Source organism: Carettochelys insculpta, chromosome 13 (genome assembly GCF_033958435.1).
Source record: "Carettochelys insculpta isolate YL-2023 chromosome 13, ASM3395843v1, whole genome shotgun sequence".
NCBI lineage: Eukaryota > Metazoa > Chordata > Testudines > Carettochelyidae > Carettochelys > Carettochelys insculpta.
Window position 1 is genome coordinate 6,842,779 of NC_134149.1, and position 25,087 is coordinate 6,867,865.

Consider the following 25,087-nt stretch of genomic DNA (forward strand, 5'->3'; position numbering starts at 1 on the left):
AGTCCCAAGGATCTGGAAGCGTTCATGTGAACCTAGGTGGCGTTACGAGCAGCAGGGAATTCTTGTGTGAGATTTATGAATATGTGTAACACCAGTTCTCATGAGTGTAAACCAACCGAGCACAGACCGAGTAAACTCACGTCAAAATAGCAGCAGAATTTGAGATAATGATTTCTGCTAAGATGTGATTCAAAGTTATGAAAAAGGTAACTGCTTGGCATTTATCTCCATCACTTAACATTCACTGTATTATTCAGTGTCAATTAGAACTGGAAACCAGATCCTCTATTTGTGCACACTGATGTCACTCCACTGACTCCAATGGAACCACACACATTTTGTACTAGCCGAAGAAATGGCCTGATATTTTTCAAGTTCAGAAGATCCTCCTAATTCTATCACTTCAGGGTAAGTATTTGAGAGCAGCTGTCATTTCAATGGGAAAGCAAGTAATCTGGAATTTGTACTCAAGGGGATTTTAACTCTAAAACCATTTTCATTCACTAAAGCCCAGGGTCCCAGTGGTATTTAGGCACCTAATTCCTGTTGAAAACAATGGGAGTTAGGTACCTGTGAGGATCTGGGCTTTAATGCCTGATCTACTGCCCATGAGTAGGAATCTTCTTGTTATTCCAAGGGGCAGAGGTTTGGGTCCATATAGTCTGCTCCTGTTCCTAGCAAAATTAATGGGGGCTTTGTTCCTCGCTGGAAGGAATCAGGCTCTGGCACAGTATGTTCAATTTGTTCATGCAAAACAAACACCTCTTTGTCCAGTCTTGTGCCTTATCCCTTTGATCCTCCTCTGACTCAAGGCCTTTGCATTGTTAAGACATGATTGTGCTATCGGCATCATTGGCTGATTCTAACGCTGAAAGCATTAATAAGTAAACCTGACAGTGGAATAGCTTAGAGGGCTGAAAATACCATTCCCTAAACTTGGAAATTTTGAAGCATTGTATGCTCAGACATGAGAAGAGAAATTGCAAATGTGGGTAACAATTTGCCAAATTCCACTCTCTTTTGGAGCCACTAGATTCAGCTCCTCATTGCTATCAGAAGAGATTTAATTGGAAAAAACAGGCGCATGCTGCTGAGCCACTGACCATTGGAATAAAACACGGCCCCATTCTAAGTGGGAAAGAAATACACATTCCAAATATGAGGCTCAATTTTTGCTGGAAAGTATTAGTTATTTATGGTTACAGGAATGAAATACAACTATCACAAGGGCTGAAATCTTGGGTGTGGCAGAATATTTCATGGACAGCAAAACTATAAGAATAAAGAATTCACGGATCCAAAGGTCTGCATCTTTTTTTGTAGTTTAGAAAGGTAAAATAATAATTGACTCAGTGAAACGACTCTCCTCTGCTCTCAGAGAGGACAGGGCTTAAATATCAACCCCGCTCCCTGATCTCGTCATAAGAGTAACAAAGCCACTCCAGGATGAGTGGCATATTGGTAGATGAAACCTGCTGCTCTTATCTTTGTCTTGCTTTGGTCTACAGCATCCACTAACCCCTGTGTAGCGTGTAGATCAACCGGCCACCTCCCTGATCTGCTTGCTGGGTTCCCTTTGTGCTCTTGAATAACTTAGCTCCAGCGTCTGCCAGGGGGTCTCTTCTCCCTGGACAGTGGAAATAGCAGTAGCTTTCCTCGGTCCTGTAGGAGGCCTCACGAGTCCATCCAGAGTGCCCCTCTCCCGGAGCAGGCAGAGAGAGATTTGCTTTAGGAACGAATGAAAATAAACCAAACCCAGGCTTCCAAGACCTGAATTGAGGTGCAACAAATTCCTAATCTGATAAACAAATACACAATTAACCAAGTTCATCTTATGCACTTGTATTTCCCAAATTCAAGTGAAATATAGGTCAGAGAAAGTTTAAATAAAATAATCACTAACGCCTGTCTCCTTGTTTGCCCTGAAACACAATGATGCCTATACAATTCCATAGGCTGTGCTGTCACCCCAATAGCACGGTGATCAAAGTATGCTGAGAACGTGCAAGCTTTGTCACACAGCTCCACTCTGAGTGTAAGCCAATGCACTGCAGTGCAGGGTTGCAGAAGGAATAGTTTTTGATTTACATGACCATCTGCCACCCTGACTTCCTTCCCTCCCGTAAGCTGAATACTATGGGGTGACCTAGAGTCAGCAGGAGTCTTCATGCTCACTGTATCATTTAGAAACTTATGTTTCATGCACATTACACAAGGTCTCCGCTACAGGCTGTATAGCAAAGAGTCTTAGGATCATCATGTGGCACTCCTCCATTATACAGCAATCCTCTGGCCAAAGGGCCCAGTCGGGGATAATGAAACAAAACAAATGACTACTTAATACGGGCTAACCACAAATCCATGCTATGGCCTCCAGACACTCTTTAAATGCAGCTGCTGCTATTTATCTAAGTTGAGCTAATTTTAGCCTCGTTTCTGAAGAGCACCAATCACTATAATTTTTGCCTGAAATATCCATGAAATGCCACAATCATCAGTGGCAATATAGGCAAAAAAAGTTCCAAATAAGCATTAGCTTGTGCCAGATATGGGCCCTGATTCAGAGAAGCACTAGCTGTGTTTCAATTTTAAGCACATGCTTGAATTTCATTGACATCAATAGGATGTATGTTCCAGTGTGTTCCTGAATCAGAGACATCCACACTGCAGGCAGGGGGTGTATGAGCTTCCCCGAACAACTCTTCCAAAAAAGGACTTCCACGCTTTACTAGTCTGGTCCAGCCCCCCTCCCCCCATGGTTAAGTTTCAGATGTGCCAAACGTTGCCTGTTAACAGATCAATGTTTCATAGAATCACAGAGCTGGAAGGGAACTCAAGAGGTCATTGAATCCAGCCCCATACCCCAAGCAGGATCAACTCCAACTAAGTCATCCAAGCCATGACTATGTCAAGCTGGGACTTAAAAACCTCTAGGGATGGAGATTCCACCACTTTTACTAAAGATTTCAAGGTTTAGAACAAATGATTTATATGTAGCTTTTTCAAGCTACAGCACTAGTCACCGATATCTGTGTGTCCCTCTTACCACCACCAGTTTATTCACCAATAAACACATCAGTTCATTTATAATATCTGCACGTATTATGTCAAATTAGGAACAGGGCTTATGACTGCTAAGAAGAAAGGAAACAGCCAACAAAATGGGAACTATTTGTGTACAGTAAAAGGACAGAACTCGTTAGAATTAAATGTTCTCATATGAATTTATTTAACAATGTTTCAATTTTTTAAATATAGATCGAACACATTTTTACAAGTACATATACAATTTAGTTCATTTAAATTTGAAGACAGAGAAAACTCTCTGCTATATAGTACCATATACATGAACACCCTCATTAAAAGATATACTTTAGGTAACATACCAGTTACTGTGCAAAGTTCCAAATGGGAAAAGTCTACAAGTGAACAGTTAGATTTGCAGAACTAATCAGTCTCGTAAAATCAGTAAAAGCTTAAATCCAAGACTACAGAAGACAGAAAATTAAAAGCATTTTAATATGTCATGTATGCTTACCATTTATGCTTGTACCTCAAAAATGTGTACTTATTCCCATAAAAATTGTTACTACTATAAGTAGCCTCAATAGTAATTTAACAGCCTTATTTTTGCTCTTAACAAGTGAATCATGATCCACTTTCAAACAGATAGAAATTTATTTGGATGACTTAAAATCTGTTCACTAAGAATGCCAGTGATTGGACAATATTGGGATCTCTAGTATTTGTAGTGATCTTGAATTCAAATACAGCTGATCTACTATACAAGACTCAGATTTTTGAGGATGGATGAGTAACATTGTGTTAGAAAAGTGCCAAACAGCGTAAGTGTTGTGTACTACCATGCTAAGAAATGTACCATGTGTGTCCAATACAGTCATACAGTAGTTCAGCGATTCCTTTGTACAAAAATGGTCACTGGAAAATAAAAACGGTGTTTTATGTAAACAACTGTATACTCCAACTCAGAATTCATGGATCACACATCAAATTCACATCAAAAGGGTCCTTCATTGTCCACAGTAGAAAACATTTCAATCCAATGGAGGCAAAGTGTACATTCAATATCGCATGCATACCACTAACCCTGTTTTCCACATAATCAGAATTACCTTTATACATGCCTGTTTAGAAATCAAACAGCCTGTACATGTGTATTACAAAAAAAAAAGCTAGACAAACCAATAAATTATGAAACATTTTAATTTTTTTTTCAAAAATTCTCTAGTTATCAATAGAGATACTGAAAAGTACAGTTTTATACTAACATCATCTTTAGTGCAAATGTGGACATTTAACTTATAATTATGGCACATGTTCCAAAAGGACAAAACATTGAATGTAAACTTCAGCACTTTCTAGATATAGGTGTTTGGAACACTTTGGAACTCTAAGTGATTCTTGACAAACCTGAGTTGTCAGTCAGTAGGTCTGATCCCCAGTTCGCTGAAATCAATAGGTGTCCTATTGACCACAATGTGCTTTTGATCAGATCTTCAGTGCAAAAGGAAGTTTTTTAGCATTATTGCATCATCATCATCATCATCATCATATGACCCAGCCAGAAGATGATCTCACTGTACACTACAGTCACATAGATCTAAACCTATTCCATAAAACCAATTAACTAGAAAATGTAGCTTTTTTGTTTGTTTGTTTTGTCTACTAAAACTAAACTCTTTCATTTGCAAGCAACTGGAACAAAGGTTGTTAACTAATAAATAGGTAAAGCTTTAAACCTGTAGAATCAATTTCAGGCATCTAAATTAAACATCGGGACACTGTTGATTTACTTCTCTGATGAAACTTAATGGATGTCATGGAAAAATAGCAGGCAAAAATAAAATAATACTGTACTTTCCAGAGTGGAAAAAATGGAAATAGCAAAGAAAGTCCTTCCTTTATGACTGTGACAAACGGTTTAGGACTGCAGTCCCACTCAGTGCAGATGAAGTTGTGAAGTTCTATGAATGTGATGAACAGTACAGGGTAATTCCAACTATTGTGCTGTTTCTCTGTAACACCTATTTCAAAGTCTCCAAAACACCATCAAAAATAGGATGCTACTAGTTCACCCTTAATTCAGGGGGCACTAAACTTTCTTGTGTTACACAGGGCAGCATCTATAAAGTAATGAAGAATGATAACATTAAATCATCTTATTCCAAGAATGCATTGTTCCTGTAATAATGAACATATGTGCCAAAACTGTGGTCTTCACTAAAAGCAAATTTCCATTATCTTCAGTGGGAGTCTTGTCCAAACAAGACTGTAGAATTTAATTTAACTGAGTAATCTACCAGTTGACTACCATAATCAATTTGATGGTGTCCTCTTTGCATTACTTTGCTATGACGCTCAAGTGTTCTTTACATAGTAAGAGAACAATCAACTGTATGAAACTGATAAGAATCTCCACTCACATGGAGTGCTCTTACTGTTTCAAAGGCAAAAAAATCAACATGTGATTTAAAGGACCCTGCATGAATAATTCTGCTTGCATAAACAGCAAAGCTTGTGATTGAAATCATTAAAGTGCATACTAGTGCAAACTGTTTCGGTATATTTGCAAAATTGTAAGCGAGATTTCAAATTGAATTATTTACAGTATATTCATTAATGTTAGCAAACATGCTTGTGTAAGCCTGCGAGATCTCAACATTTAAAACAAAATACCATCCAGTCTCAAAGCAAGTGGTCTGCTATCATTAATACTCCCCCAGAGGGCCACATGTGGGTCTGACCCAGGTCCACTGAAGGCAACAGAAAGACTCTGGACCAAGACAAGAATGCATAATGATAGGCCACGGTGGCCCATTACGTGTTATGGATTTCAGTAAAACAGACGGCCATAAAATTGACGTCCATAGCGTCACTGTCATACAAGAGCACTCTTTGTTGGATGCATACTGCATTCTGTGACACAAATTCATAGAAGATAGGTCCCTCAATGGATATTAGCCAGGATGGGCAAGAATGGTGTCCATGGCCTCTGGCTGTCAGGAGCTGGGAATGAGAATGGGTGACAGAGGATGGTCACCTGATGATTACCTGTTCTGTTCATTCCCTCTGGGACACCTGGCACTGCCCACAGTTGGAAGACAGGATCCTGGGCAAGCTGGACCTTTGGTCTGACCCAGTATAGCTGTTCTTATGCACCCATAAGGAACTGAAGTAATTAGGGTACTATCGCTAATCAAAATAAAGAACACACTTGGTACTAACAATACGCTAATTAAGTCTCAGGGGAACTATGGGCCTGGATCTTGCAAAGCACTCACACATGCACATGTTGTAGATCCACCCAGGCAGTGCTCACTCCAGCAGCAAGATCTACCATCAAAAAGAAATGGCATAGTTGTTCTCTTTAATATCGGAGGCCAGTTTTTTAGGTAGCACCTCACCTACACTTATTTTGCTGACAGTTTCATGCCCACCAAAAACTGCACCATTAACAATGAATCATTGGTAGAGTTGGCAGAACTTAAGCTACCTCACTGCCTGATCTCTGAGTCAAACAGGAGGTAATGAAACCAGATGCCCAAGCCTTTCTCCCTACAGAAAAGTTGTATGAGTTATACTAGAATGGTTACGCTGGTACAGAACACTCATATTCCATACCCACAGTTTGAGAACATGGAGAAATGTCAATCTCCTGAGGTACAAGAGTTCACACCTAATTAATGGCTCCAAGTATGAAGACCCACACCCGGCTCTACACTTTTGTCAACATGGAAATATACTCAACACACCATAAGGTGTGTTTTGCATGGTTAAGCACTCAATCCTCCGGCACCCAAGAAATGACTCTCTTCATCAGCTATATCACATCCCCATGTAATTGGTTATTTCCCCTTTTTAGTCTATGACTATAGGTTGAAATCAAACATCTATCAATGCAATCTTTTGAACATAAAAATATGTCTTCAAACACATTTGGTATGATATCAGATATCCAAATTCTGGGGCAAGATTCACATTTTTGAGCTATTGTATATTTTTCCTGAGTACTGGAGATGGAGAAAGCACACTTCAAAGCACGCAGGGTTGACCTAATTCTGCTCCCAGGGCATTCAGTGGAAGTATTGACACCAATGGAAGCGGAGTCCAACACAGAAGATTACTGACAATCCCTTGCCCAGGGTCGATCGTCCCCTGTGCACGTATATGAACACATTGTGGGTGTAGCTGTGCTTTCTTATTCATGGCCAGCCTGGTTCTGATTTCACCAACATCAAATCCAGAGGGACCCCAGTGGGGCTACATGAGTGAGAGACGAGGGCGTGTTAAGAGGAAATCATGTCTGCAGACTCCAGGGACATCATTGGATATAATTTATTTTCACACACAGGATTCAACGGGGTCTTTCCTTTGCCAGAAAGCCATGGAATGGCATTCCGCCACCTTTTTCTCTGGCATCGCTGTCCATTTTAGAAGGCATGTAGGCTACGCTCCCCATTTGCCACATGTGGTGGTGAATGGGGTAGTTGGAGGTGACAGCAAAATGCAGCTCAGTAGAGCCGCACATATGGAGCACCCTTCCCCCCTCTCCATGCACACGTGGTGCCTGCTGGGAGCTGCGCATCTTCTCTGGTCTTGGCATGGCTCCTACGGCTCCACCTGGGAGCTGCATGTCTCCTATTGCCCCGGCACCCATGGCCTGGCACGGTCCTGGTGGCCTGGCATAGTGCTTGTGCTGCTTCGGCGGCCTGGTGTACATCTAGTTGGAGTGGAGAAGGGCTGGAGGTACCTGGCTCTGGGGACGGGGGAGGGCATTCAGTTGGGGGGGGTGGGGCTGGGTGTACCTGTCCCCAGCTTGAATAACCAGCACATTTTATTATCTGGCATCCCTGATTCCCCGACTATGCTGGATTAGAAATCTTGTACTGTATAAAGATGGAGATTTTGTAAAGGCCTGGCCTGCAGCCATCTAGGCAGCCCTTGTGGCTTAGGGAGCCCACAGTACGTTCCTAGAGGAACTGAGTTATGCTAACCAAGAGTTCTGATGAGATCAGGGTGAACCGACTGAGGGTTTGTATACATTGGCTATTCATTATGGTGAAATCTGATGAATACAAGAGGGGGTCATAGTTAAACCAGTTCAAGCTACCCGTGAGGTGAAAATCAGAATACCTGACATCTAATTCATGTGGGGAAGTAACACAAGGGAGAAAGTAGAGTAATATTTAGCACCAATATTTCAGGGGCGGGGGCGGGGGGGGACTGGAAATTTTCAACACTTCTTGACTTACAGCCCATTGGAATGTTGAAATTTTGACAATATTGGGGGGAGGCATCGCTCAGTGGTTTGAGCATTGGCCTGCTAAACCCAGGGTTGTGAGCTCAAGCCTTGAGGAGGCTGATTAGGGCAAATAGATATTAGGGATGATGCTTGGTCCTGCCAAGAGGGCAGGGGACTGGACTAGAGACCTCCAAAGGTCCCTTCAAGTTCTAGGAGATGCATATCTCCAATTTAAATTTATCAACACTTGGAATTTCAAGAAGAAGTCAGTTTTTTGAAGGACACCGTGTCTAATCTATTTTAGCTTTTGGAACATTTTTACATTTTAAAATTTCTATGAGAAACAGATAAAAAAAAAAAAGGATAAATTTGTGTGATTTTCTTCCCATTTTTAAACCAGATCTGCTTGTAACTCATAGTTATGTACTTCCACCTCTGCAGCATGCTCAGACAACATTACACCCGGGTGGGTAAGACAAAATGTGCAGGAAGGCCAGATGTTTGCAAAGGTGGTCTCTTGTATCATCTGTACCCCCGCATTTAGGTCTGGATTTATACCAAAAAAATGATCATGGGGGAAAAACACATTTTAAAATTTTGGAGTCTTATAGCCCTGATAAACTTTAACCTTCATGTCAGCAGTCAGCTGTGAGTAGTATGGTGAGCCGCATGTGTGCCAGTCTAAAATCCAAGGAAGTAAATGGAAAGACTCCCTTTAAAGGATATTGGTTCAGCACAAATACATCTTTTCAGAGGTTGACACAATTTTGCCTAACTGACGTTATGTTCACACAGAGGTCTAACCTTGCAGCAGCATGTAGACAAAACAGCCTCTATGGCTATCCTCCGTTTCTTCTCTCATCCTACAGCGCCAAGTACTTTTGCAATTATACCTATATTTGAAAGCCTTTGGCATTATTTTACCAGTGCCTCAGTCTTAAAAATTTACAACAAATTCTTTAGATGTCAACGAAACAGAGCAGCAGCTGAATGTCCTATTTTTGCAAGCTTTGGGGAGAAGTTGCTTTCCTATTATTAATTGCTTTTTTGGGTTGAGTCTTACATAGCCCAATTTGACAAACAACAGATAATGCAAGCATGGCTTATACAAATCCAATTCCAGTTCTGAAACTATTTCATATATGTTTATCATATACCTGCGACTTTGGCATTCCGAAACCTACAGTCGCCGATGACTAGCTGCAAACTGTTGACAGGAATCCAGCCTTCTTTTCTTCTGTTCAGGTTTTTCACCAACCTTGGAATGATAAATGTGTTAGTGGAAATCATGGACAGCTTTATAGCAACGAGGGACCTACTATACACAATGCTTGTTAACTTTGAAAAGTTACAGAACACAGGCACCACACTCCAATCAGTGGCCTCCATTCAGCAGAGGAAATCAATGGTTCTTCAGCACATGCTGAAGCACTTTGCTGAACTGGGGTTTGGGTGTCTAAAGTAAAACACTCACCATCAGCATTAGGCATCATTGAACTCAGTGGGCCTTATCATGCACGTAAATGTTTATATGATTGAGGCACCAAGCATTAGGCAGCTTTTTTTGAAAACATGAACCTTACTATTTCCATGCCTGTCAAATCTTTTATTTAATAATGCGTCAAAATATGCCCCCAAGATCAGCTGATCTGTGTTTAAATGGCCCCATTCACTACCTAAAAGCAAGCTGCAGGATAAATTCCCAGCATGGTAAATTGAACCTACTCCACGTTAACAATAGGCAACAGTTTTTACAGTCATTCCTCCACACAATACCCCTGTGAGATAGGAAGAGAGCTCATGCAACTTGTATAAAACCACAGAGGGATCTCATATTGGTGTCAGGATGAGAAACTGAGTGCGCTTTGGTCCCACTCTTCATTCACACTATGTCTATCATTTAGCCTTATATGTCACAATCATTCCCGAGCACCACTCCATCATTTAGTTCAGTGTGTATTATTAGTATTTTTACTTTTTCTCTCCTCAAGTCCAATACTACATATCCAGCTATAACTGCTACATGGTCTCAATAGCCCTTCATTGTTCAGTCTTGTGGTTAAGATGCTTGACTGAAACCCAACAGGTCAGGGACCCACTTCTGGCTCTGCCACTGATTTCTTGTGTGAAGGGCTTAATGTCTTGGGTCCCTCATCCATGTAAACAGGGACAACAATATTTAACCTATAGGAAAACTAATATTATAATAACAATGTATTTTAGAGAATATATGGATTTAGCAGCACAATATTACATTTCCTATCAGGCCCAGTCCTCTTGCTTCCAACTTCCATTCCCAGTGAAGGCCCTGCCACTGAAGATAAAGGAGAGTCTCTATTAGCTATCACACTGTTTGAATTTACTGTACACCCTCTGTGGTGAGCTACTAGAGAGCAGCAAGATCACACGCACACGGGCGTGCGACATCCCGTGTGCCGTCTCCAAAGGGTAGCCACCTTAATTTGTTACGTTTTACCCATGAAAGCTCATGACCCAATAAATTTGTTAGTCTCTCAGGTGCCACAGGACTGCTTTTTGTTCCATCTGTAGTGTTACATTCACGTTAGCCAGGCTCCATGACGCAGCATGGCTAAAACCACCAAGAGACAATTTAATCCTTTGTATGACTGGTGTTCCTAACATTCCATTTAATGTCCTTTACAACCCAACGAATGCACATTTGGGCCAGAAATCCTCTAAGGCACAGTTTGTGCCTGCACACTGACGAACTAGTCATTGAATGACTCCAATTCAGATTTCTCACCATAGCACAATACCCGCCCTGTCCCCCACCACCCATGACAATATATGAAACAGTGAATGAGGATGCTGCTTGCTCTCCTAGCAGGACTCAAGGGAGGGCACCGAGAGCTGACTGACAAGAGCTAGGTAACAAATCAACCTGAAAAGGAAAAGCAGCTGGACCGTAGGCCGAATTACAAGGGCACAATGCCCTCCGAGATAATGAATGCAATGATTTGACATGCAGGACATCAAGTGTGATCATTTCTTTGGCAATATTCCCCGCTGAAACCAGAGAGCCAGCTGTTAAACCTTACCTTGCCAGCAAAAAGACAGTCACCTGTTCCGTAACTGGTGCTCTTCGAGATGAGTTGCTCATGTCCATTCCAAGTTGGGCATGCGCCTGGACACACCCAACTTGGAATGGACAAGAGCAATCCCTCGAAGAAGTCAAAGTTTCCATGAGCCAAACAGCTCATTGGGCTTACACACTTAAGGAACGTCAGTTTCACAGCCAACAGAACACCAGGGAGTGATGGGATTGGCATCACATCAGACTATCTTTACAGTCCACTGCTTTAAATAAAGCCATAAGAGGTCACTGCTGCTGCTAATGAGTTAACACTTGTAAATCAATTTGACGAAGAAAAATGCCTTGTAATTGCTAAGTGCTATTATCAGCTGCCCCAGAGGAGTCTAGAGCAGAGCTGGACAGGACAGGAAGAAGGCAAAGGCAAAGAGCAGTCATTCAAACCAATCATTCAAGCAGAAAGATCAGATGTTTGAAAGGGGTAATTACGCGGGCAGCTTCACTACCCTGAGACCCAAGCGAGACTTACTCTAGATATCTGCTCAAACTGCAGTAGCTCTCCATGATTTCAGTGCAGAGCAGACCTATGATAATTCTGTTGCTCTCCAGTAGTGTACACACACTAAGAAGAGGACACCAGATACTGCACAAGGCCAGTTGGATTGCCCATCCTTACCTCGTAGGCTCCCGGAAGTAAGGTGAAAAAATTCTAAAACACCTACCACTGCCCTTCGCCATCCTCCTGCAACAGCTGAATCACATCCCCGTTTTGAACGAGCAGGTCCTCTGATCCTCTCTTCTTGCAGTCTGCTAGGGCTTTATATTTTCCTGGAGACTAACATTCAAAAAAATGTTACTTCACAAGAATTCTGGGCTACAACATGGTGTACTTAAATTTTTGTAACCAAGTCTTTATTCCTGGCTGCTGTGGGGAAAATGGCAGCCTTTCTTGGCTTATATATAATAATAAGCAATCATACAACTATCTTGGAGACAAGCAGTGCTTTTTTTTTTTTTGTGCTGGTACTGTGTACTGGCACCTTGGCAGCCCCAGCCATGGGTTTGGCTGGACAAGGGTTAAGAGCCAGCTGAGTACAGGCTCTCTCTTTTTCTTTTTTTTCTAAATAAAAAAGCACTGGAGAGAAGTATGTGTATGCAACCTGCTTTTATAAAGCTTATAGAAACATTCTTTATACCTAAGTAACACAGTTGCTGTCATATGTGCAGCAATAGACAAGACACTATACAAGTTAAATTCAGTGGTGCTGAAAACATTCTCTCCCCCCCCCGCCACCGCCCCCGTTTTCCTGAATACAATTAGTAGCTGGAAGGGCAACTTTTCTCTTCTGGGACTGTTGTGACTTCCATGTCGTAGGGTTTTTCTTCTGCACATAAAGTGAACATTTACAGTGGTAGTTACCGAGAGCCCTCAAAGGTCCTTTAGACATTGATGCAGTTAGAAGTCTTGAGCTCAGGCTGTGCTCTCTGCCCTTCTGCTAGCTCTTTACAGTAACAAAACTGATGAAAATTATTAATAGGGAGAAATTCACAGAGGTCAGACTGAGCCCTTCCACACCAATGATGCTTGGAAAAAAAAACTCTCTCAAAATCTGGGGAGCAACAGATGAGACATATTTACACCATAAATGTTTCCATACTTCTGCTATGCCATCAAGGTTAAGAACTTCCTTATTCTTCCAACTTATCCAATGTTTCCACAAATACTTCCAAGACTGGCTGTATTATCAGGCATTGTTCTGCTGGCGTCTCGTCATTCAGAAGCCTTTCAAAATAATTTCTCCGCTCTTCCTTAATTTGGTCTCATTAACATATTTCCACTTTCACCTTCAGTGAATTTGATCTCACCAATCCCTTTGCTTTTCTGACTGCCAATCCGTATGTTCCTATCTTGTTCGCTTTTGTTTCAAGATGGGTACGTAACCCAAAGGTGACTGTTGCCTCTTCCTTCACTATCTTTTTGGCACTTTTGTACTTCTAAAAGTCCAGCTGTTGGCACATGGGTTGACGGAGCTCAAAAATATTTTTCCCTTGACACACCCTCCAACTCTCTCATCACATAACCAGATCTACCTGGAGAAAAAGACTCTCACTTTTGTTTCCCCAAGTGGGTGCTTTGCACATTCTTGAGTTTTGCTAGCAACCGGATTCTGCCATTGATTCAACATTCTCTCTTTACCCTTCTAACGGCATCTTTGCCAACACTTTCATTTTAAATCCCTCGCTAACTTCATCGAACTTCCACCACTGGCTTCCTGCACTGCTTTGGCCTCTTGTCTTCTTAGGCACACTATGTTTCCAGAAACAACCAGCAACTCTGGGCAGAGCTGTAGTGCTTTCCCTTGGGATGACCTCACAGGGTTTTGATGTTCTTCATCTCAGCCTTTCACTCTCATAGGTAATCAAATGTTCTTCCTTCTTAGTAACAGTATACGAATGACCAAACCTGCTGACGGGGGAAGGGGAGGAGGTTAGTAAAGAGGCAATTGCACTGGGGCCCAGTGACTCAAAGGGGCCTGGGACTCCTGGTTACAGTCACTGCTACTGCAGCCAATGCTTCAGGCCATTTCAATTGCCATCGTATTGCTGCGCTGCGTGGCTCTGAGGACTGGGGGAAGGGGAAAAAGGCAGCACCATTGCCTGAGCAGTTCTGAGGGTAAGTTACCCTGGCCCCATCCCTTTTACTCAAGACCCTGTCTCTTCCGGGGTATGGAGCCAGTCCCCCACACCTTGCCTGGGGGCCCATGGATGCTGCCAGCCCCTCTGTTAATGACTACCAAATCACGCCTGGTTGTACTGTAAGACAGTTCCCTTCCCTGTTCTTCTGTCCAGATCCATGGCTGCTGTAGTGCATTTGGAAGCAATTATAGTCTGTCCACAGTGAGCACTAGGGTCAGCTCCAATGAAGACTTTTCACTCAATCATTTTCTGCACAACTGTTTCCATTTCCCTCCCCCAGAATCCTTTTTTCTTGTTTACTACATCCCACTTGGGATGCACAGGTACATATAACATTGAAGGAGAGGGGGATTTTAAGAGCTAGTTTGGACCAACATTTATCCAATATACAAAGAGACAAATGGGCAAGGTCTTGTGTTCTTTTAGACCAACATCTGTTGGTCAGAGAGACCAGGTTTCAAGCTTACACAGAGCTCTTTTGTCAGGTCACCAACAGATAAAAGATATTACTTCATCCAATCGCCTGGGGCCACCATGACTAGAATAACACAGCAAACACCAATACACTAAAGGCATAAGGAAATGCTGACGTTAACAAGAGGAGAAGTTTTATAGCACATCTCCTCTGACACACCATTCAGTGCCTTTGAAATGAAGCATTTTTTCTATGTATTACTAACCAACTGGCTCCCATCTTCTTCCGTGTCTGAGCAAGTAGAAAGGTAATTGTTGCTGGACCATTCCTCAAGCCCATCACAGATTTCCACAGATTGTGACATTCTGGACCAACCTGCAAGAAATTAGGTTACTTACTAGTCTGAAAAACTGATATATTCCAAACCAAAAGCTGAAAGTTAGAACATGTGCCAATGGAATATTGCACATGCAGAAAGATACTTCTACGTACTTGGGTTTGTCTTGTTCTGCGGTGAGGAACTGATGCTGTCCAACATTACAGGGCTGGTGCGTTCAGAATCATTTTCTTCAGAGCTTACGGAGGCTCTCTGCTGCTTTCTGAAACAAATTAAAAAAGAGTGTTACAGTTTTAATGTTCAAACATTAGTGAAGTCTGTACATTTTGGCAAGCCAAGGATCTAAACAAGGTTCTTTGAAATACATCAATAGCCATAAGAGCATATAGCTTGATGCCCATATAGGTTTGGATGGGAAGGAAGGAGACAAACACCGCTAAAGCAATTGTTTCTCCAGGCAGAAGCACCACGTTAGCTGGAAATTTCTTCCGACTATGCCCTCCACATTGAGATAATGGCAAACGTCTCTGCATGCAAAACTATGGCATGTCTTTGCCACCCACGGGATTGATAGGCAGCGATCAATCTAGCGAGGGTTGATTTATTGTGTCTAGTATAGATGTGATAAGTCAGCTGCCAAGTGCTGTCCCATCAGTTCTGGAATCGCACCAAAACAAGAAAAATAAGCAGCCGAGATGGGAGCGTGGCAAATGTCGACTTACTGGGGTGAAGATACCACAGTAAGCAGACCTAAGTACCGTAAAAGCTTTACTATCTGGCATCCCTGGGTTTGCCGATTGGAGAACCCAGGATGCCAGATAATAAAACGTGCCAGTTGGTAGAGCTGGTGCCAGAAGCCAGACCCGCTGTATCCCAAACCCCTGGCTGGGCTGTAGGCAGCCTCATGGCAGCTGGCCCCAGCGGGGCACGCCCTTTAACTAACTGTGCTCGTTATCCGAATGCTGGATAACTGGGCTTTCACTGTTCATTGACTTCAGCTATGTTATCCACACAGCTGCAGTTATGCAACGTGGGCTGAGGGCCTGCAGTAGTGTAGAGAAGGCCTCAGTGTTGCTATTTCCATGAGAGTTCTGTGCACCTGTCAAAATGGACTGACTACGGATCTTGTAAACAGGGGCTATGTCTGCACTTGCATTCCTCTTTCGAAAGAGGAATGCAAATGAGGGAAAGCAAAAATGCAAATAAGGCACTGATTTACATATGTCATGCTTCATTTGCATAAGCTCTTTTCAAAAGACTCTTTCCAAAAAAAAAAAAAAGCAGTATAGATGGGGCTCTTTCGAAAATAAACCCCATCTTCAAAAGAACCCTTCTTCCTATTTTGTTTAAGAAGGGTTCTTTCAAAAACGGGGTTTATTTTCAAAAGAACCCCGTCTATGCGACTTCTTTTTCTTTCGAAAGAACCTCTTCTGAAAACAGATTATGTAAATGAAGCATGAGATATGTAAAGCAATGCCTCAATTTTTGATTTCCCTCATTTGCATTCCTCTTTTGAAAGAGGAATGCAAGTGTAGACGTAGCTATGGTGAGATCCTCTGCTAGGCCTCTGAGAAGCAGAACACAGCATTCCGGAAAGGGGAATTTAGGTTGGCTTTAAGCCACTCAGGGACCTTTTCTAAGCTATCAAGAGGCAGCTTTATGGCTGCTTTTGATAGTGCCGCACCACTGCCTGGATATGGGGCTTTGCGGGCTGCTCACCGCTTTCCCAGCCCCTCTGTCTGGCAGATGCAAGGAGCTCGCCCAGAAAATGCACAGGTTTGCATGGATTTGCATGTGTGTATTAAATCGTGAACACAGGTCCTCATTTGATTTCTTTTTTAAAAAAAAAAAAAAAAATCTGTTGAGCTCCTCTAACTTACCCATCACTCAGCTGTGGGGAAAGTTGGATCTGGTCTGTAAACAAACCGGGTGGGTTCTTCTCAACTGTGAGTAGGTTGCAAACATTGTGTTAGTTCAGTTACATCGCTCAGCGCCATCGCCCACTCAAAAAGGACAAAGTGCCGCATCCAGCATGGCACTTTTTGCACAAATCCGTGCTTAAGGCACAGTAGACCCTCATCAGTTTGCACTAACCGCAAATCATTTGGAGTATCAACTTTTGCAAACTGGAGAGTGTGGCTTTGATTCAGTGTGGTGTGTTAGTATGCATCCTAGCCAGAAGCATGCAACTAGTCCACTGAAATCAAGAGATTTTTCATGTACTTAAAAAGAAGCATGTGGTTAAATACCTTGCTGAATCAAAGCCTAAGAGAGCAAATATGACGTTTAAGAATATTGAGGTACTGGTATAAAAAAAGACTATGCTCATTTTTGCCCATGGGGCAATTTGCCTTTATTTATAATAATACTGCCTGCTATGCTATTAGAGGCACTATAATGATTTTTGTAAAAGTAACGAAGTACAGGTTGAACCTCGCTAATCTGGAACACTCTCGGCCGGCAACATCTGTAATCCAGCATGATTTTAGTTAGCTGGATGTCCGCTTTTCATCAGTGTGGCCAAGTTTCCCATGGCCCCATAAAGTTTGCCGGCAGCCACCAGTCCTGTGTCTCAGTGTTCTGTGATACTTAGCTACAATTTACCACAAAATGCCTTCTAGGAGCCCAGTAAGCAGTGAGAGTGTTGGTAATGCTGCTAGATAATATTGACCTCTCATGATCCAGCAAATTCTTTTGTCTGGCAGCAGTCAGGTCCTGAGGGTGCTGGATTAGAGAGGTTCAGCCTATACCAGTAACATGAGATTTCAACAGAGCAGGATGTTATTCCACCTTTTGCGAAAGTAGAAAAAAAGCTTCTTCTCTGGTGAGAATGACTGGGTTTGCAGATTAGCCATGAGAGAATCAGAAAGGTTCTGCTGTAGTGAAGGCCATAATGTAATTGTTCAAAAGTACCTTTTGTAAGCTCCTGCTGCTTGAACAAAATTTTTCTCATTTCACTTAACCATGCCATCTTCAGATCAACGGTTGGAGCCTGAAAGAGAAGTACAATTTGAAATTTGGTGGCTTTTATGAATCACCCATTATAAAAATAGTCAAACATCAGTTATCAAAGCTTCAATTATGCAGCAATCCCTGTAATCCAAAACAAGCTTGTATCCTTTGATGACTATCAGTTATATTTAAAATGTTCGAGTCTTGGAAATTATTCCAAGTTCCCCATTACATTCAGAGAGCAAAGGCTGTGGTGTATGTGGAAATCATGTAGAGTTCATTAAAATACAAGAGATGAGACAGAAGCATGTCTCATTAACTCTTTTTCCAAAACACCTAACAAGCAGCTCTGCTTAGGAATAATCAACTATCACATTTCAATGTGAAAAACCGAAATCGTTCAGAATTAGTTAGGCAACAGCCTACAAACTTCTAAATATCAATCTTGAATGTTTTTACAGCTGGCTTTTTAGGTAAATATAAAGCCAACCAAACATGTTAACTCAAATATTTGGTTTAAAGAGTTACCAGACAAGAACTAAAGATCCAGTAAGAGATGTGGTCAGGCTGGGGGCACTTGTTTTACAGAAAAGGCATAAAGTTCTGAAAATAGCAGTGTCTGGTGAAATCAACACCACGTAACAATCAGAAACAGTTCAGTTACCTAACTGTAATGGTGCATTTCACACATTTTATTAAATAATGTAGCTGTTCCATGGTTTTGTTTGTAAAAGCCACTGAATAGATTAACTACTGTTTGATGCTGGATTTGAACAGGAACAAAAGGCCGTGTTTCCAGTTAGCAAACCAGTCCTCTCTTCTTAGAGTACTTTTATATTTATGGATTCGCTGCTGGAGATCTGACACAACCACCTGCAAATACTGTCTCCACTCCTCTATCTACACACCCACCCATAGACGTACAGTAAACTCTCTGATATCTCAAACAACTGGCACTTTAACCATAAGTAAAGAGAAGTTACTCACCGTAGTAACGGTGGTTCTTCGAGATGTGTCCCCGTGGGTGCTCCACAATAGGTGCCGGGCTTGCCCGGTGCCGCAGATCGGATCTTCCAAGCAGTTTCTGCCGGACCGCGCATGCGCCGGCGCGCGCCGCTCCCTTGCACGCTCCTGGCCATGTGTGCGATCCGGTCCCCGCCAGTTCCTCGACCAACCGCCTCGGGTGCCCCTGCAAAACACTAACAGAGATCCGAAGCGGGGAGGATGGGTGGGTAGTGGAGCACCCACGGGGACACATCTCGAAGAACCACCGTTACTACGGTGAGTAACTTCTCTTTCTTCTTCGAGTGTCCCCGTGGGTGCTCCACAATAGGTTACTACCCAGCAGTAACCCAAGATAGGAGGTGGGTAATCGGATTGTGTGCAGCTTGTCCCCGAGAGGACCGCTGTAGAGAGATGGGTATCCTCTTGGAATACCCTGTGAAGGGCGTTTGGCGAAGGTGTTGTAGGATGACCAGGTCGCCGCTCTGCAAATGTCTTTTAACGCAACGCCCTTGAAAAAGGCTGTTGATGCCGCCACCGCCCTAGTGGAATGAGCCCTGGGAGTGGCCGATAAAGGAGTCTTTTTGAGCTCGTAGCACATTTTTATGCAGGATACAATGTGCTTTGAGATTCTCTGCGAGGAGCGACCTTCTCCTTTCGACTTGGGAGCGAGGGAGACTAGGAGTCTATCCGTTTTCCGGAAGGACTTGGTCCTGTCTACGTAGAAGGCTAGCGCCCTCCTCACGTCCAGGAGGTGTAGGTGCGCCTCTTCATTGGAGTTATGAGGCTTTGGATAAAACGAGGGTAGAACAATAGGTTCGTTAATGTGAAACTCGGAAGAAACTTTGGGAACAAAGGCTGGATGCAGCCGTATGGTTACCGCCTCCTTGGAAAAAACAGTGCAGGGTGGCGTTGCCATGACTGCTGCGAGCTCGCTCACCTACGAGCTGACGTAATTGCAAGAAGAAAGGTTGTCTTTATTGTAAGGCGGCGGAGGGGGACCGCGGCCAAGGGCTCGAACGGTGGTCCCATTAGCGTGGTAAGCACCAGGTCCAAGTTCCACGAAGGTGGAATCGGTTTCCGAGGGGGGTATAGGTTTACCAACCCTTTGAGGAACCTGGTAACCATAGGGTGGGCGAACACCGTGTGCCCTTCCTCCTCGTGTCTGAACGCCGAGATGGCGGCAAGGTGGACCTTCAACGAGGATAGCGAGAGTCCTCCTCTCTTGAGGTCCAGTAAATACTCTAGTATTGTAGGTATAGGCACCAAAAGGGGGGCCAGCTGTTTGGTAGAACACCAAGCTGTGAAGCGAGTCCATTTCTGCTTGTAGATCTTCCTGGTGGAAGTCCTCCTGCTACTTTCTAGGACTTGCTGTACTTCCACTGTGCATGTGCTCTCTAGGGAGCTGAGCCATGGATTAACCACGCTTGCAGTCGCAGGCTTTGGGGGTGCGGGTGCACTATGGACCCCTGGGCTTGCGTGAGCAGATCCGGCGCCACCGGAAGAGGCATCGGTGGACGGTCCGACATGCGCAGGAGTAGGGGGAACCATTGTTGTCGATCCCACGTTGGGACTATCAGGATCATCCGGGCCCTTTCCCTCCTGGCTTTCTGCAAGACTTTGTGGATCAGCACTGTGGGAGGAAACGCATAAAGCAGGGGGCCCCTCCACGGGATCGCGAACGCGTCCCCCAGGGACCCCCATCCCAGTCCTGCCCTGGAGCAGAATCGTGGGCACTTCTTGTTGTGCTGAGTGGCAAACAGGTCTATCTGGGGAAAACCCCATGCGTGGAAGATCGGCCGTAGCAGATCGGGACGGATCTGCCACTCGTGTGTGAGTGCAAAACGCCTGCTCAGCTGGTCTGCCTTCACATTGTGCGCACCTGGCAAGTATGAGGCTTTCAAGAGTATATTGTTGGCGATGCACCAGTTCCATAAGCGGATTGCTTCCGCGCATAAGGCACGGGATCGAGCTCCTCCTTGCCTGTTTATATAAAACATGGTGGAGGTATTGTCTGTACTGATCCCGACGACTGTGCCTTGTATATGGTCTCGAAAGTGTCTGCAGGAGTTGAACACTGCTCTGGGCTCCAGTATATTTATGTGTAGTGACTGTTCCGTGGGTGACCACAGTCCTTGAGTCACCTCTTCGCCCATGTGCGCTTCCCACCCTATGAGGGAGGCATCTGTAGTGAGAAAAACCGATATTTGCGGCTGGTGGAAGAGTACCCCTGTTAGCAGGTTCCTGGGGTTTACCCACCATTGCAGGGATTTGCGCACCCCCGCTGTGGGCGACACCACCCTGTGAACAGTGTGTACTGCCGTTTTGTATACACTCGCCAGCCAGTGCTGCATGCTGCGCATGTGTAACCTGGTGTTCTGTACTATGAACGTCGCCGCTGCCATGTGGCCCAGCAGCTGTAAGCACGTCAAGACCGGCACCGTAGGGCTGAAGGTGATGACCTGCACGAGGGAGCCGATGGCCCGAAAGCGAGCCTCTGGTAGATATACTCTCGCTGTAACCGAGTTTATGCGAGCCCCTATGAACTCTATGTCCTGTGTGGGGTCTATTTTTGATTTTGCCAGATTGATAACCAGGCCGAGTGAAGAGAACGTGTTTGCTGTGACGCGTATCATGCGCAGAACCTCCCCCTTCGAGGCCCCTTTGAGCAGGCAGTCGTCCAGATACGGGAAAATAAATACCCCCTGTCTGTGCAGGTAGGCTGACACCACTGCCAAGGTCTTGATGAAGACTCTGGGGGCCGAGGAGAGGCCAAACGGTAGGACCTTGTATTGGAAGTGTTCATTGCCTACCATGAACCGGAGGAATCGCCAGTGAGCCGGATGGATAGTTATGTGGAAGTACGCGTCTTGTAAATCGAGGGCTGCGAACCAGTCTCCATCGTCCAGTGCTGTAAGGATGGAGGCGATTGTGATCATCCGAAAACGTTGCTTGTGCAGGTACCGGTTGAGGCCGTGAAGGTCTAAGATGGGCCTCCAGCCTCCTGTCTTTTTCTCCGTGAGGAAGTACCTGGAGTAGAACCCTTTCCCTTGCAGTTGCTTCGGCACTCTTTCCACTGCCCCTATGAGCATGAGATGGTCCACCTCCTGCCTGAGCCTCGCTACATGGGAGGCCTCCTGGAGGCGGGGCTTGGGTGGAGGTCGTGACGGTGGGAGCGACTGGAAGGGGATGGCGTACCCCGTGGCTATGATCTCCAGCACCCATTTGTCTGTGGTGATCCTTTGCCACTGGTCGTAGAATGGTCGGAGGTGATGGTGGAATAGTCGCTTCGGATGACCTTGTGCGATGGTAGCGATGGCGCAGCCCTGGATCTGTATGTCAAACTTGTGGCCTTTGGCCCCGCCCCGAGGACGCACGGCTCTGTTGTGAACGTCGCCTGGGAGTTCTGTACTGCTGGTGCTGTTGATGTCGCCCTTGCTCGTAACCCCTGTGCTACTGGGGGCGCTGTTGCTGGTACTGGTACCGTCTTTGTTGAGGGTAGTACCTTTTCTTTGTGTATGGAGGGGTGTAAATCCCCAGGGTCCTGAGTGTGGCTCTTGAATCTTTACTGGAATGAAGGACCGAGTCAGTTGATTCAGCAAACAGCTTCTGCGAGTCGAAGGGAAGGTCAACTATCTTTGCCTGCAGATCCCTCGGTATACCCGAAGTCTGGAGCCAGGACTCCCTTCGCATCACCACTGCCGTTGCTGTGGAACGTGCTGCTGTGTCCGCAACGTCCAGGGCGATCTGAACTCCCGTCCTCGAGGCCGCGTAGCCTTCTTGCACTATGGCCTTGAGCACCGGCTTTTTGTCCTCTGGAAGCGAGTCCATGAGGGAGATTAACCTGGAATAGTTGTCGAAATTATGGTTCGCTAAGTGCGCTGCGTAATTTGCCATTCGCAACGTTAAGGTGGAGGAGGAGTAGACCTTTCTGCCGAACAGCTCTAGCTTCTTGGCATCTTTGTCTGTTCCCCCTGTCCTGAATTGAGATGTCTTTGATCTTTGTTGCGACGACTCCACCACCAAGGAATTTGGCTGTGGGTGGCTGAACAGGAACTCCATGCCCTTCGCCGGCACGAAGTATTTCTTATCCGCTCTCTTTTGGACAGGCGGAATAGTCGCAGGGGTCTGCCATATCGTAGTGGCGGACTCTAAGATCGCTTCATCAAGCGGTATTGCTACTCTGGAGGAGGCCGGAGGTCTCAAATTTTTGAGGAGCTTATGGTGTTTCTCTTGCACCTCTGCTGTCTGGATGCCTTGCGTGAAGGGCACCCTCTTAAACAGCTCTTGAAACTGTTTGAGATCGTCCAGAGAATGGACGTCCCCCGGGGCCGTAGCCTCGTCCGGGGAGGAGAGCGAGGAACCGCTGGGGTACGTCTCTCTGGACCCTTCCGGTTCCTGCTGGTGATGGTACACCCTCTCACTAGAGGTTTGCGAGGAAAAATCTCGGGGTTCCATAACCAGTCCCCCCTGAGATGTTTGAGTCTCTGTCCCCGGTCGCGATTGCCCTCAGGGGTACGAGATCGTCTGTGGGGATCTTTCCCTAGTAGATTGCCGATGGTGTCTATGCCCTGCGTGGTAGGGGCGACCATGGCAGTATAGACACTGTTCTTGGGAAGGTGACCTAGACCACTCCCTTGGTGCACACCCGCTGCATCTGGGGGAGGGAGATCATCGAGACACTGGAGAGAGCGATTTTGCATAATAGTCCAGCGGTTCAAACCCCAGGAAGGGTGAAGGTGGTCCCAGCCAGGGTGAGGCTGGTTGCAAAAATGGAGAAGGGGGCTCCGGGTAGGCTAGGGGGGACCCCTGCCTTCTGGTTGGAGTCTGCAACATAAGCGGAGGGCTGTGAGAAAGCAACTCCACAGCCCTGTGCGGAGAGGGGCTGCAAGGCCTCCTCTTGTGTGCAGCCTTCCCCCTCCCTTGAGGAGGTAACTCCGCCCCCTGACGTACAGGGGATCCCGGCCCCGTCCGCACCGTGCTCGGCACGCTCGAGGGCGGTGCCGCACGTGCGGTGTCCTCCGGTGCCTGCAGGCTGCGTGCCTGTGGTCTCTGCACCGCCGGTTCCCCGGGGGTCGGTGCCGCTGCCTGCAGTGCCGCCGGTACCGGCGCTTGTTTAGCTGCCGCCCTGCCCGCGGTGCGGGGCGGCTGGCTGATTATCAGAGGCTGAGCCGCTTCCACGTGGCTCTCCGTGCCGCCGCCGATCAGCTGTTGCTGCGGCTGGGGGCTGCTCGCTCCTCCCGTCCCGCTCGCTGTTGCTGCCGGCAGGGATCGGGCTGGGGAGACTTTCCTCCGTTTTTGCGCTGATGGGGTGAGGGAGGCAGCTTTCCTTTTATGGGCCCCGGAGGGTCCCTCCTGCTGCGGCCGCTCCGGCACGTCTGGCTGGAGGGCCTTGTCGAAAAGCAGCATTTTAAGCCGCATCTCCCTGTCTCTCCTTGCTCTGGCTGTTAATTTAGCACAGAAGGAGCATTTCTGTGCAACATGGGACTCCCCAAGGCACCTTATGCATAGACTGTGCCCATCAGACGCTGGCATCGCCTCTCGGCAGGACTCACATTTTTTAAATCCTGAAGAGGACATTGTTGGTGAGTCTTTCAGTTGTTAAACGGGTACTTAGCACCTTCTCTGTGCTGTTTTCCCCTTCTAATGGCCTGCCGCAGCAGGAGGGCTGATGGCCCTATGCTCCTGGCCTCCGGCGCTTGTTACTGGGACTGGATTGAAGCTGTCCTGCTTGTAGTTTGTTTGTTGTTTTTTTGTTTTTTTTTTTAAAAATAACAACCGGCTAACTTGCAGTAGCCTAAGTACTTGAAAAAAACTTTAAAGAAAAACAGTTAAAGTCATTGAATACGCTACTTGGCCTTAGCCTAGTTCGGATTCCGTCTGCAGCCGACGGCGGTTAAGAGGAACTGGCGGGGACCGGATCGCACACATGACCAGGAGCGCGCAAGGGAGCGGCGCGCGCCCGGCGCATGCGCGGTCCAGCAGAAACTGCTTGGAAGATCCGATCTGCGGCGCCGGGCAAGCCCGACACCTATTGTGGAGCATCCACAGGGACACTCGAAGAAGAAATTTTAGTTATGTTTTCCATAACTATAGTATAGTGAAGGTAAATACAAATACATAAAGCAAATACAGTATACTACTGCTGGTAAATCAAGTACTCTGCATATATATTTGTTTGTTTCTTAATATCTAATCTTGTTTTTCTTTAGTGTTCTGCATTGCTAGATACACCTCTCTATTATCCAGAATATTTGACTATCTGGTAACCTCCTGGTCCTGGTGCTGCCGGCTATGAAAGAGTTTACGGTGTCAAGCTGGAAATCGAGGTTGAAATCCTGGCCCCACTGAAGTCATTTGGAGCTTTGC

The 25,087-nt window shown here is 45.3% G+C and overlaps 1 protein-coding gene across 3 annotated transcripts in view; it reads right to left on the reverse strand.

Moving 5' to 3' along the window:
- Positions 1 to 3,216: 3,216 nt before the first annotated feature.
- MCF2 (MCF.2 cell line derived transforming sequence) overlaps positions 3,217 to 25,087 on the reverse strand; it is a 105,328-nt gene continuing 83,457 nt past the window's right edge. For all 3 annotated transcript variants that reach the window (XM_075007506.1, XM_075007504.1, XM_075007505.1), the window contains 7 exons: positions 17,678 to 17,756; positions 16,645 to 16,708; positions 14,920 to 15,026; positions 14,693 to 14,802; positions 12,038 to 12,150; positions 9,421 to 9,521; positions 3,217 to 5,144 (listed from right to left, as the gene is read on the reverse strand). In XM_075007506.1, the coding sequence (XP_074863607.1) occupies positions 5,104 to 5,144; positions 9,421 to 9,521; positions 12,038 to 12,150; positions 14,693 to 14,802; positions 14,920 to 15,026; positions 16,645 to 16,708; positions 17,678 to 17,756 (615 nt within the window). In that variant the 3' untranslated portion in view covers positions 3,217 to 5,103. The remainder of the gene's footprint in view (positions 5,145 to 9,420; positions 9,522 to 12,037; positions 12,151 to 14,692; positions 14,803 to 14,919; positions 15,027 to 16,644; positions 16,709 to 17,677; positions 17,757 to 25,087) is intronic.